This window comes from Lycorma delicatula, chromosome 10 (assembly GCF_047948215.1).
Source record: "Lycorma delicatula isolate Av1 chromosome 10, ASM4794821v1, whole genome shotgun sequence".
In the NCBI taxonomy this organism is placed as follows: domain Eukaryota; kingdom Metazoa; phylum Arthropoda; class Insecta; order Hemiptera; family Fulgoridae; genus Lycorma; species Lycorma delicatula.
The window spans coordinates 52,304,386-52,319,551 of NC_134464.1; the positions used below are offsets into that span (position 1 = coordinate 52,304,386).

General features: G+C 30.7%; 1 protein-coding gene across 1 annotated transcript in view; it reads right to left on the reverse strand.

The window, feature by feature from the left end:
- LOC142331533 (transmembrane protein 151B-like) overlaps nucleotides 1-14,603 on the reverse strand; it is a 452,942-nt gene extending 438,339 nt beyond the window's left edge. Inside the window, exon 1 of the mRNA XM_075377518.1 lies at nucleotides 14,504-14,603. Within this exon, the coding sequence (XP_075233633.1) occupies nucleotides 14,504-14,542 (39 nt within the window). The 5' untranslated portion in view covers nucleotides 14,543-14,603. The remainder of the gene's footprint in view (nucleotides 1-14,503) is intronic.
- Nucleotides 14,604-15,166: the final 563 nt, after the last annotated feature.

Genomic DNA, 15,166 nt, shown 5'->3' on the forward strand with positions numbered 1-15,166 from the left:
ACAAAAATTATTAAATTGAACGATAACAACAAATACTTCAATTTCTTATAAAATAAAAAAGTTATAAATGAAAAATGCGATATAATAATGAATTATTTTATTTACTCACTTGATACATAGCATTAATTTTAATATTCCAGTGGATCTGTGTGTTCACCCACATGTTGCACGCACAATTTTATACGTTGCCACGTCTGGTGTTACGTTACAGAAGGCGTCCTTCACAGTGTCACATAATTTTTTTAATTTGCGATGTAGCGACATGCAGATACGCACGCGTGTCTTGATAAATGCCCATAATGAATATTCTGGTGTGGTGAGATCAGGATTTCGTGGTGGATATGTTAAGGGAGCTGATGATACTGGAGTGCCGCGGCCAATCCAACGATCTGGACATTTTTCATTCAGAAACGCGCGATTGATACAGCAAAATGTGGTGGTACTTAATCCTGCTGCCACCATATTCATTCCATGAGATCCTTCTCTGGAAGCTGTGGTATTAACCGTGCCTCCAACATCTCTAAATAAGTTCGTGCATTCACTGACCCGTCACAATATAAGGACCTAACAAATGAGCTGTCATTCCAGCCCAAATCCGTGACGTGCGGTGGATTTCTTTCAACTGTTGCGTAATAAGGACTTTTTCGTCCAAAATGGTATGTGCGATAGATTGCACATTCGTCAATAAAAAGCACATTTCCACGGTACACTGCAGCAGGGAATTTTTCTAATAAAGCCCGGTAGGATGCAGCGCGATGTTCCATGCTTGCATTTGACAGTTCATCGATGGACATCGCACGAAATGACCTAACTTTCAACTCCTTTTTCAAATGGTTTTGCATTGTCTTCCGCGGTATACGAAGTTCAGCTGACCGTTTACGAGTTTATTTCATTGGGGATTGTTCAGCCTAATGAAATTTCTACCCGCGTTTACTTTCGTCCACTAAGCGGCCTATCTGTAACACTGCCCAATTCAAACGCAAGTTTTTCCTAAGCCAACATTGTTGGCGCTTTGTGGTGCGGCTTATTAAAGGGTTGCCGAAACGTATCACTAACTTCATTGTTTCATTTGTATGTTGTCGTTCACGAACCCATAGACTTGTCACTAACCGCTCTTCGATGCTGTAACTACTCGTGTCAGCCATTTTAGCACAACTGTCTTTAACTCAGCGAGTGACATTGTAAAAAACTGTTGCCAACTGACCCCAACGAAAATACCGTATGTTCTAAACACGTAAACTAACTCGTACTTTTCGTTAACTTTACGGCTACGGAGACTTCGCGTCTACACTGTACAACACAGCAGCGAATCCTCTTCAATTTCATATTTTTAATACATATAAAGTTTTATGAATGGAAAGTGGTAAAATGTTTCATTGGCAGTGGTAATCACTACCCTGTTATTCACGTGTAACTTCGTCTTTTAAAATTTAAAAAAAAATAATAAATTGAAAATAATGCAGAATTTCCAACAGTTTTATACTTTAATGTTATTTATAATCCAATATAATACTTATGCAGATTGTTATAATAAAACGTTAAAAAGGAATTTACATAAACGTTATTATATCTTAAAATAACAATTAGTTAAAACATCGTTAGACTATTATTACAATTCGAATAAATGTTAATTATTCGATGACCCATACAATTATACATTCGGGTATAATAACAAGGGTCTAAAACAACATTTCTGCTCTAATGCCTAAATATTATTAAGTAAATGTAACCTAATTAATGTTAAACAACATTAATAGTAATTTCAACGGTACAATAGTGTTAACTTTATTGAACATACTGTACATTCCATGCGTCTCACTACTGATTGTTTAGAAGGTAGCCAAACCACAACCGTTGTTAAGATATCTTACTCATCTATACAAGTTACTTAGGCTTATGAATAATGAACGTAATTAAATTCTATAGTCAAGAACTATTTATTAAACCTCAACAAAGGAATTTCTATAGTGGTAATTAAACATAATTAACTAATTAATTATCTGAATAATTTTCAGGTCTATCATTTTATAATATGAAAAAAAAGAGTTGACGACTAAGTTGTAATACGAGTACTTTCCTGAAATTGGTTATTTATTCTTATATAGTGGAAAAAACTATAATTAAAAAAGTTATCTAAGATTTCTTTTTTATGATGAAGTTTTACTGTAAAATTATCATTATATGTTAAAATAAACCAAATAAAGTTAAAAAAATAATAATAAATAAAAAATCGGTATTTCTATAGTCCCCAACCTCCCAAATCGCCTTCCAAGAAGATTTATTTCTACATTTACTACGTTAAATGGAAGAAACTAAAAAAAAATTCTATTGAAAATCATACATAAATACCAAGATTTGTTTTTTTTGGGAGGTGATAAATTATAATAAAATTTTATGATATTATTATTAAAAATGTATTAATTAACCAAGAAAAATATTTAAAAATTAGAAAAATCGCTATTTTTAAACTTCGATCAGCTTCCATCCCCAATATTGTCCTATAGCATTTTTTTGTATCACTTCAACTAATTACTATGTCTAGGAAGACATTAAAAAAAATTGGGTTAAAAATATGCAATTCAATAAAAAACATTTTTATGGAAGGGAAATTTTGAGGAAAATTTTAAAGATAAATGGTAAGATAAGCATACACGCATAGGGTTATGTTTTGAAAAATTTTAAGAAAATTACCCCCAAAAATAACAGACACTCCTTTTGAGGGGCAAAAATTTGGGGGATTTTTTTTAATATAGATTTTATTTGTTATATTTTTATTTATAAATGTTATTTAAATATACCATAAGCATGTACGGAGTTTAATGTAATTGGGGTTATTTCTGTAAAACATTTCCATTTGCGAAAATTGACTTCAAAACTTTTCCAACAAGTTTCTCCATACACACACATATACACCTCTCTGTACAGAATTTCATCAAAATCGGTTTATCCAATCAAAAGTTATTAAGTTTCAAATACGCCAAGACACGTACATACGTACGTATAAATATTATCCCTCCACCACTTGTTTTTCTTTTTGAGGTCTCTAATCCAATAAACGTTGAGAGATGCAAAACCCCATAGCTCTAGAGCTATGATACCAGGAAAGTAAAAATTCAAAGATTGCCTTCTCTACCTCAAATCCTCTAATAATTGTACATTTAATTAATGTTAATAAATAATATTATCAATATAACATAATAAATTATTATTATATATAATATAATATATATTACATAATGTTTTATATATATATATATAAATTATTATATATAATAATAATAAATTAATGTTAAGAAAATATAATTTAAAACCAGTTTTAATAAAAAATTCTTTAAATAAATATTTACAAATTTTTCGAATTAATAGTTATTATAATTTCATCCTCGAATATAAAAAATTGTAAATATTTTTAATTTTCAAGAATAAGGTACAAAGTTATACATTTAAATCTAGCCCATCTGATTGCTCCATTCCGTAAAAGGTAATTCACCGATAAATCTAATTACCAATCTCATACCAATGTACGTGCCATTTAAAAAACATTATTTAACATCTGTCATATCCGTATACTTAAATCCAGGCTGGAGAATCTCCCAATAAGAAACCCTAAAAACCTTTTTGCCCTCTTTCATAATTAGCTGTTCTTTTTTTAAATAAAAATTATGTAATTTTATTTGATAAACTCTATTTGAATATGTTACGAACTATTTTTTATCAAAAAGAAGGTACATCAAATATTAAAAAAGGAACTAAAAATTTGAAATAGATTTTTCGAAATATTTGTGTAATCTTTAGTTAGTGTTTTATGACATTATTTGAAATGTGGTGTTACAAGAGGATATTAAAATTAAAATGGATTAATAAACGAAACGAAAAGATCGTAAGGCGAATAAATAAGGTGTGAAATTTATGGCACAATGTTGAGACGAACCGGACAGACGAGGCTGATGAGGTTCCAGCGTTCAAGTCTTAGCAGTCAGTTATTTTTATGCGGATTTGAATACCAGATCGTGGATACCGGTATTCCTTGGTGGTTGGGTTTCACTTAACCACACATCTCAGGAATGGTCGAACTGAGACTGTTCAAGACTGTTCAAGACATGTATGAGACACTTCATTTACACTCATACATGTCATCCTCATTCATCCTCTGAAGTAATACCTTAACGGTAATTACCGGAGGCTAAACAGGAAAAAGAAAAGAACAGATGAGGCTATATTAAGACAAGCAGATATAGTTAATTTTGTAGTGTAGGGATATACATACGTTAAAGACTGTAGAGGAAGGCAAAATTCGGATTTGTATAGATAGCTGAGGATAATAAAGATGTCAAGATTAAACAATAGCATAAAACAGAAAAGATTAAGAAATTTAGGAGTCAACTGATAAAACAAAAAAAAATCTAATACTGGTAGGGTTAGAAGGACTTGATATGCACCTCAACATACTTTATACAAAGCCATCGCATAGAAAAACCAAGATTATCATAGGCAGAGCCGTCCTCATCTACTCGTATAATTCAAAGCAGGGAGAAACTTTAAAGTCCTTACTACGGATTTGATAAATTTTATCTAAAACCTCACAGAATATTACAAACTAGAAAGGGTACTAAAGAAAATGGGAAAAATTCGATAAAACGGGCAATCTGCTCACAAATGAAACACCAAAAATAGAATATCATTTAAAGGCATATTAAATATCTTCCAAGGAGAGGATTATCCAACCCCTCCGTAATCTCTTAGCTAAAGATGTACCTTTACCCAGGATATGCACAGTACATTACAAGTCATTTATTTTTTCGAGGATCAATATAAAAATATACTCCAAAAAAATTACTTTTCCTTTTACATAAAGCTTGGAATTTTAAAAGTTATTATCCTTTAGTATTGTATTGACGTATAAGTCGTTTAACCTGATTTTCTAATTAAATATATTCAATACATCTTTCCAGATAATTTTATTAAAAAAAAAACCACTATAATTGGGGATGTCTCGTCATTTTTATCATCCAACATGCTATGCTCGTAGTACAAAATATTACAAGTTTTATCATATCAAGCACAATATGAAAAAATAATTTAAGTTATTATACTCATTATTATGACGATACTGGTTAAAAAAAATGCAATCTTAGTAAAGTCTTGGTAGAAAACGTAAAAGTTCTCTTTAATGCGGAATGAAAATCTTATGACAGATATCATGAAATATTTTTTATTTCGGATAAGTGAAGTTTATTTAATTAAGTTTTACAAAGATGAAAACTTTGTGACAAAAACAGTTCCCACAAACAAATATATAATAATAATAATAATAATATATTATATAAATTAATAAATCGAAAATATTTAATTTAGATGATATAATACCAAAAAGAAAACTTTGCAGTGTTACTTTATTAGGTACTAACACGTGAGGCCTCCTCTATGAATCATGAGACCTTGCCGTTGGTGAGGGGGCTTGAGTGCTCAGGGATACAGAGTAGCTGGACCGAAGGTGCAACCATATCGGAGAGGTATCTGTTGAGAGCCAGACTAAGGAATGATTCCTGAAAGAGGGCAGCAGCTCTTTCAGTAGTTGTTAGGGGCGTGAGTCAGGACGACTTAAACGGCCGTATCAACATCACTCAGTCCTCTGAGTACTGCGCAGCTGAAAGCAATGGAAAACTACAGCTGCTTTTTTCCAAGAAAATGTGGCTCTCTGCATTTTCACATATCAATAATGGAGGCGCCTTCCTTGGTAAAATATTCCGGAGGTAAAATAGTCCCCCGTTCGGATCTCCGGGTGGGGACTACTAAGGAAGGGGTCACCAGAAAAGTAAAAAATAACATTCTACGAGTCGGAGCGTGGAATGTTAGAAGCTTAAAAAAGGTTGGTAGGCTAGAGAATTTAAAAAGGGAAATGGATAGGGTAAACGTGGATATAGTAGGAATTAGTGAGGTTCGGTGGGAAGAGGAAGGCGACTTTTGGTCGGGTGACTTTAGAGTAATTAACTCAGCGTCAAATAATGGGCAGGCAGGAGTAGGTTTCGTGATGAACAAGAAAATAGGGAGGAGAGTGGAGTATTTCAAGACGCATAGCGATAGAGTCATTGTAATAAGGATAAATTCAAAACCTAAACCGACAACGATTGTTAACGTCTATATGCCTACAAGCGCCCATGATGATGATGAGGTAGAATGTGTATACGAAGAGATTGATGAAGCAATTAAACACGTAAAAGGAGATGAAAATTTAATAATAGTTGGAGATTGGAATGCAAGCATTGGAAAAGGCAAGGAAGGAAATATAGTGGGTGAATACGGGCTGGGCAAAAGGAATGAAAGAGGAGACCGACTTATAGAGTTTTGCACGAAGTATAATTTAGTAATTGCCAACACCCAATTTAAAAATCATAATAGAAGAATATACACTTGGAAAAAGCCAGGCGATACTGGAAGGTATCAGATAGATTATATCATGGTTAAGCAAAGATTTAGAAATCAACTAGTGGACTGCAAAACTTACCCTGGAGCAGACATTGATAGCGACCATAATTTGGTGATAATGAAATGTAGATTGGGGTTTAAAAACCTGAAGAAAAGGTGTCAGATGAATCGGTGGAATTTAGAGAAGCTTGAGGAAGAGGAGGTAAAGAAGATTTTTGAGGAGGACATCGCTAAAGGTCTGAGTAAAAAAGATAAGATAGAAAATGTAGAAGAAGAATGGGAGAATGTTAAAAAGGAAATTCTTAAATCAGCAGAAGCGAACTTAGGCGGAATAAAGAGAACTGGTAGAAAACCTTGGGTTTCAGACGATATATTGCAGCTGATGGATGAACGTAGAAAATATAAGAATGCTAGTGATGAAGAAAGTAAAAGAAACTATCGGCAATTAAGAAATGCTATAAACAGGAAGTGCAAACTGGCGAAAGAAGAGTGGATTAAAGAAAAGTGTTCAGAAGTGGAAAGAGAAATGAACATTGGTAAAATAGACGGAGCATACAGGAAAGTTAAGGAAAATTTTGGGGTACATAAATTAAAATCTAATAATGTGTTAAACAAAGATGGTACACCTATATATAATACGAAAGGTAAAGTCGATAGATGGGTGGAATATATTGAAGAGTTATACGGAGGAAATGAATTAGAAAATGGTTTTATAGAGGAAGAAGAGGAAGTTGAGGAGGATGAAATGGGAGAAACAATACTGAGATCTGAATTTAAGAGAGCATTAAAAGATTTAAATGGCAGAAAGGCTCCTGGAATAGACGGAATACCTGTAGAATTACTGCGCAGTGCAGGGGAGGAGGCGATTGATAGATTATACAAACTGGTGTGTAATATTTATGAAAAAGGGGAATTTCCGTCAGACTTCAAAAAAAGTGTTATAGTAATGATACCAAAGAAATCAGGGGCAGATAAATGTGAAGAATACAGAACAATTAGTTTAACTAGTCACGCATCAAAAATCTTAACTAGAATTCTATACAGAAGAATTGAGAGGAGAGTGGAGGAAGTGTTAGGAGAAGACCAATTTGGTTTCAGGAAAAGTATAGGGACAAGGGAAGCAATTTTAGGCCTCAGATTAATAGTAGAAGGAAGATTAAAGAAAAACAAACCAACATACTTGGCGTTTATAGACCTAGAAAAGGCATTCGATAACGTAGACTGGAATAAAATGTTCAGCATTTTAAAAAAATTAGGGTTCAAATACAGAGATAGAAGAACAATTGCTAACATGTACAGGAACCAAACAGCAACAGTAGCAATTGAAGAACATAAGAAAGAAGCCATAATAAGAAAGGGAGTCCGACAAGGATGTTCTCTATCTCCGTTACTTTTTAATCTTTACATGGAACTAGCAGTTAATGATGTTAAAGAACAATTTAGATTCGGAGTAACAGTACACGGTGAAAAGTTAAAGATGCTACGACTTGCTGATGATATAGTAATTCTATCCGAGAATAAAAAGGATTTAGAAGAAACAATGAACGGCATAGATGAAGTCCTACGCAAGAACTATCGCATGAAAATAAACAAGAACAAAACAAAAGTAATGAAATGTAGTAGAAATAACAAAGATGGACCACTGAATGTGAAAATAGGAGGAGAAAAGATTATGGAGGTAGAAGAATTTTGTTATTTGGGAAGTAGAATTACTAAAGATGGACGAAGCAGGAGCGATATAAAATGCCGAATAGCACAAGCTAAACAAGCCTTCAGTAAGAAATATAAGTTGTTTACATCAAAAATTAATTTAAATGTCAGGAAAAGATTTTTGAAAGTGTATGTTTGGAGTGTCGCTTTATATGGAAGTGAAACTTGGACAATCGGAGTATCTGAGAAGAAAAGGTTAGAAGCTTTTGAAATGTGGTGCTATAGGAGAATGTTAAAAATCAGATGGGTGGATAAAGTGACAAATGAGGAGGTATTGCGGCAAATAGATGAAGAAAGAAGCATTTGGAAAAATATAGTTAAAAGAAGAGACAGACTTATAGGCCACATACTAAGGCATCCTGGAATAGTCGCTTTAATTTTGGAAGGACAGGTAGAAGGGAAAAATTGTGTAGGCAGGCCACGTTTGGAATATGTAAAACAAATTGTTAGGGATGTAGGATGTAGAGGGTATACTGAAATGAAACAACTAGCACTAGATAGGGAATCTTGGAGAGCTGCATCAAACCAGTCAAATGACTGAAGACAAAAAAAAAAAAAAAAAACACGTGAGGAAAACGTAGAAAATATGTTTTTCTTTGAAACTCTTGCTGTTGTATTCTCTTCAGCAAAGCTTGTAAATGACGTTTATTTTAGACGTTCATTTTTAGATATAGCGATTAATTAACTCCTTACGTTAGTTCCTTGTTCCGTAGCAAGAAGCTCAATAATGGTGACTATTGTCTATATACATGACGAACTGTGATCAGTTATTTTTTCTTACGTTCAGTTAATTTTCTGAGCAAGGAGACGACCAGAAATTTAAATTTATGATGAACTTGCAAATATGATGGTCTTAATGTGATGAATATTCAGCAAATGTCACACCACCAATTTCGTGAGCTTTGAAAACTTTGAAGTAAATATAAGATACGAAAAGGACCTGATATCCTTCCTCTCAAAAAATATTTTTTCGGCAAAAAACAAAAATGTACATTTCGTGGTTAATGTTTCGTTAACATTCAAATATATTTTTAAGTAAAATTCAATCTTTTATTGCGGTGATATGATTGATATATGATATCAATTAATCTTATGATTAATCGAAAAAGAAGAACAAGAAAAACTTTAGGGATGTGCCCTTCACGTAATCTCCTTTAGTTTAAAGACAACAATATATTCTTGGCGAGAAAATCAAATCCAGTGGGAGAAAATGGACAAAATAGAAGATAATTATTGGTAAAAACTGAGGATGGAAGTTCAGTTAGTATCTTGAGACAAAATCCCAGTTCAGAATGTTGGAACAAACCCACCGGGTTGATCTAGTGGTGAACGCGTCTTCCCAAATCAGCTGATTTCGAAGTCAAGAGTTCCAGCGTTCATGTCCTAGTAGTCAGTTATTTTTACACGGATTTGAATACTAGATCGTAGATACCGGTTTTCTTTGGTGGTTGGGTTTCAATTAATCACACATCTCAGGAATGGTCGAACTGAGATTGAACAAGACTACACTCATACATATCATCCTCATTCATCCTCTGAAGTATTATCTGAAAGGAATTACCGGAGGCTAAACAGAAAAAAAGTGTTGGAACAATCCGGGAAAAGATGAAAGTGAAAAAAAAACGATTGCTGAAGTATCCAAGATTTTCCCGCACAATTTTGAGTCATATATTTGGCACCTAGACAAGTGTATCAAATGAAAAGGAGACTTAAATTGGAAAAATGTACGTACATATCTATTATAAACATTTTTATAAAAATAAATTGTTAAAGATAGTTATTTTGTGATTTTCCCACTTTTACTTTAGCAATAAAAAATATTATATACTTAAAAAAGCAGAGGTGATTATTTATATATTTACATACATTTTCATTCAAATTCTTTTGAAATCCGTAGTTTTAAGCCGAAAAACTGACACGTTTTCATTGTACGTATAAGGACCAATACAAAACTTTACTGAATGGAATCAACATACTCAAAACTTACCACACAATATCAAGTATAAAATCTAAAACCTTCTATAACAATAGTGTTCTAAGTTTACAGAATATTGCTTAAGCGTATTCGTTGTACGTCACCCTAACTCTGTCTCATTTCCTTTCATCTTTTCTCACTATATTTCCCTCCTCCCCTTTCCGCGCTATCTTTCCATACTTACTCTTCTAATTATACCCATATTTCAGCATGTTATTAATCAAGTTAATTCATCTGTCCTTATTCTACCGACCATTCCTCATCTATAGTATTCCCTTTCTTTTCCTGCCTTACTTTGTAACTAAGGATTATAAAACCGACTTCTCTTTCCCTATACTTAAATATTCCACAACTTAACAATGAACTATTTTTCGCTTAATTACAGAATAATCCTGCTAACAATATAAATTCACAATTATTTATTTCATCTGAAATTCAAAATTTAATTTGTTTTAATAAACTAACATAACTTTAGAATCTAAGTAGTTAAAATATTATTAAAATTAAATATGAAAAAAAACCTTTCATGAATATTTTCATAACATTAATTCTACATAACGATATTATTACTTAATAATTATTCAAATAAAATGTATTATAAAATTGTTAATAAAATGGATACTAGTCAACAAAATAATCCGGGTTAATTCTATATATTATTTACTTTTGATAAATTACCTTATAAAATATAACAAAATTTGTATAATTTATTAGTAAATGGCGTAAAATTTGGTTAAATCATCCTTCTGCAAAAAACTTCATGACTGAACAACTAACTCTCTTCATCCACTGCAGTGAGATTAAAGTTCTAGTAAACTATGACGGCCTTATTTGTTGAGTCAAAAGCATTTTTATTCTCCTTCACATATATAGCAAAAACTGTTATATATGTAAATAATCGTCATTCCCTTTAGTTTTATCATCAAACTAATTACGATAGTAATATAAATGATCTTTTACAGAGAACAACATTAAATTTAGGAAAATCAAGAAATAACTATCTAAAAAATACTATACAAATAACTATCTATACTAATATCTATATAGTAATATACTATCTATATCTATCTGAAGTCGATACTGACATAAACAATGATCGATTTATGCAATGACAATCGATATACACAACGACATTAAATTTAGTAAAAACAAGTTTCAATTTATTTATTTATAGGCTTTTTTTAAAGAGATTAGTGAGATTTGAACTGTAGTAAATATTCCGGGGTCGTAAAAAAGCTTCAGTTAAAATTTTGTAATGATTGGTTCCGCAGTATTCACGATTATCAGAATCAAATGGAAAAAAATTAAATAAACTACATACTGCTTTTTTTTTCAGAATATATTTGTAAAATTATATTGATAAAAAAAAATTAATTTGTAATTATTTTTAAAATTAAAGTTACTTTATAAATAAAAATATATATCTATTTATTACGTTATAATTTTATAAAGGAAAGCGAAAAATAGTCCACATTGTTAGTTAACATTTTTACTATCATTATGTTTTTTTTTTTGTTTTTATAGAATATTGCAGTATTAAAAGAGAAATAAATTACGAAATAGCTGTTTCAGTTTTTGCCTACGTGAACTGAAAGAAAAATGAAAGGGCTTCTGTGTTAAATAAAGTTACAACACCGCAGTATTCTTTCTTTTTTATCAAAAACTAAATTGTACATACTACATTTACAAAACCTGTATAACTAACTCACAATAAGAAAAGAGATCAAAACTAATCGTCCGTTGTGAATCAAAATAATAAATGTTATTTTTCTTATATTTTTTTTCTATTAGTGGTAATGGGGGTAAATTTGTTTATTTTCATATTACATCCAAACAAATAATAAATATTTTTAATAAAAGCAAAATAATAACAAAAAATAATTCATAAGATATTTTTTTTTATAAATATAAGATAATTTATTAAAAACCTTTGTTTAATCTTTAAAAAGTAAAATTAAAAAATTTTTTTAATCAGATTTATACCACAACACAGCGGAAAACATATTTTAAGTTTAATATTATAAAGGTTTTTAAATGTTTTTTGTCACCTCCAATTAACGTGTTGTATTAGCTTCTAAATACCATAGACACTCTTTTATTTAAATAACTATCCTAATTTAAATATATATATATATATATATATAAATTTTATATATATATATATATATATATATATATATATATATATATATAAAAGCCTTTCTCGATTGCTAAAAATTATAGTTACGAGTACCTATAAATAATTGCACGAGTAATTATAGCTGAAAATAGGATTTTTATAAATTAAGAGAAATAGTAGTCATAATAAATGTTTGTAAGAGCCAAAAGTTGTTTAAGAAGCACAAACAATGTAACAATTTTCAACTACCGTGAAGAAAGTACGTCACGGATTGTTTCCACAGCAAATAGTACTACTTCTGACACGCACCTACTACATACCCACCATTAACTAGAAAGGCAAATTATTAAAATAAAGTGCGTGTAAGCGCGTAAGCTGCAATATTATTTGATGAAGATAACATACCTTCCTAAACGCATAAACTATTTTTCTCATTATAAGTAATAAGTGAAAACGCCTTGATTTCGAATATTTTTTTATATTTATAAAACAGTACTTATACACATTATATACACCATACTTAAATACTTAATGAATAAAATTGTTAAAACTGTTTACACTTAAACCAAAAAAAAAATAAATTTCTGCAATTCATTTTACAATTCAATGCCAATGAATAACACAACAGTTTATTAACCCTTAACTTGGCGCAGATTTCAAAATTTTTAAATTTAAACCCGAATTGAAAACTTGCATTAATTTTTTACTTTCACGTCTAGCGCTATATCAGAGCTAAATAATTTCTAGAAGAAAAAGTATATGTAATCGGTCCAATTTGGGCATATGCGGTTTTCACCGGATCTTTACGTTTTGACACCTAAGGAACCCAAAAACCGTATGGAGATTTTCCAGATATTCGTATTTCTATATGTTCGGTGTCGCTCTCTAAATCACTTCATATCTCAAGAACTACTGAACCTATTTTGATCAAACGTGGATAAATTACTTCTGTATATGGGATATTTATGGCATTAAATTTTCAACTTAAAAGGTCAAGCGGGTGAAGCTGCAGACCAAGGTCACCCTCAATATCTCTAGATTACGCCTAATTATGGTCTTATTTTTCTTAGGCAAATTTGTTAACAATTAAAAATAATATTTCCAAAAAAATCTTTGCAAATCGCACTTCTACACCAAAAAATGCTTTAAATAGACCAGTGGCTCTAAGTGGGTATACTGCGTCATTAGTACCCCCTCTCACCACAAGTAGCGCTAGTGTAGCAATGACATAAAGCGGCTGTAGTCGTCTCTGTTTCTTTTTCTGTTTAGCCTTCGGAATCACTGTAAGAAATTACAATGAATGAGGATGACATGTATGAATGTAAATAAAATGTGCACCCTTGTACAGTCTCAGGTCGACTATTCCTGAGGTGTATGTGGTTAATTGAAACCCAACCACTAAAAAATACCGGTATTCACGATCTAGTATAAGAGAAGGGAATTTCACGATCATTTTTAAAAAACAGATCTAAGTTTATCATTTGATTGGCATTACCGCCCGAATCTAAAAAATATTCCCAAATTCTTACACATCTATTTTAAATCTGAAGCCGATAAAATATAAGCCCAAATTTAAAAAGGAAATTCATTGAATCATTGTAAAAATGTTCCCAAAATAATAATGGTCTTATACAAACAGTTTCTAGTATAATTTTGAGTCGAGATCTACTAATGAATTAAACAAATTGAAATTATCATACAAACCGGATTCCGGTAGGTGAACAATGAAGCCGATATAATGCATCTACAACTGATGAAATAGCCATATTTTTAGTGAACGAAGACAAAGAAAGGTCCACGGGAAATTGCGTTACATGGTCGTGATACTAGATTACAATGTCTTTCTTTCTGAATTTTACCGTTCTTATGATCCTTTATAGTAATATAATATAAACAAAAAAAAAAAAAAAAATTTACCGGGAAGTTTTATAATTCTTTTATTTTATGATATTTTATAAACTTGTATTTTACTGAAAAATTTTTATTAATCCAAATTAATCTTTTTTACCGTTTAAATTGTGATTAGCGATAATTCTCAGAGTAAAAGCCCACACATAATTACTAAAAGGTTATTTCCAATTTTGGAAATCCTATACGCATATAACGCGATCGAAGCCGCGGCGCGGATGCTAATCAATAAATATTTTATTCAATTTACTTATATTTTTATGTTACGGAAAAAGAAATGAAATTATTTTATATGCAGATAATAATGGTCGACTTTATAACTAAGTTAAAATAAAAAAAATAAACAATTGGTTTAATTAACTTACCTCCTCTTGTTCGTCCGGGTCCAGAGCACTTGGGCTCATTTTGAAGATATGGAAATGAGAGCATCACGAACTACTTCGTAATAGAGTTATTAACATTTTAATGATTTTAACAGATGGTAGTCTCAGTTTCGACGAAATGATTAATTAATATAACTTCAGTTTTTCTTCATCACTTAATGAACTCTGTTAATACTGTAACAAAAAAAAGGCATCAAAGAAAATAAATAAATTTTATATTTTACTAATAAAAATCGTTTTAAATATTTTTTTTAATAATAGATTTTTTAAGTTAATAATTGGTTTATCTATTCACTTAAATTTTTAATGGTTTAAAAATTTTTTTCCAATCATCCCACTCATTTAAATGAGTGTATAGTTTTTTTAACTTTACCCGTATATAAATATATTCGTTATAATATCACTCAGAAACAACTGATCCTATATAAATGAAACCTCCTGATGGAAAGCTTATGATTAATTATCAGAAATGCAATGATAAATGAAATATCTATCAAGCTTGAAAAGTTTTAAAATTACAAAAAAAAATTAAAGTTATAAAATTTCAAATAAAGGTTGCCTTCTCTTAAAAAATATAATAAAAAAGAGTTTTACGCCATACTATCGGTTATTTTATAATATATAAAAAATTTAAAGTAATAATGG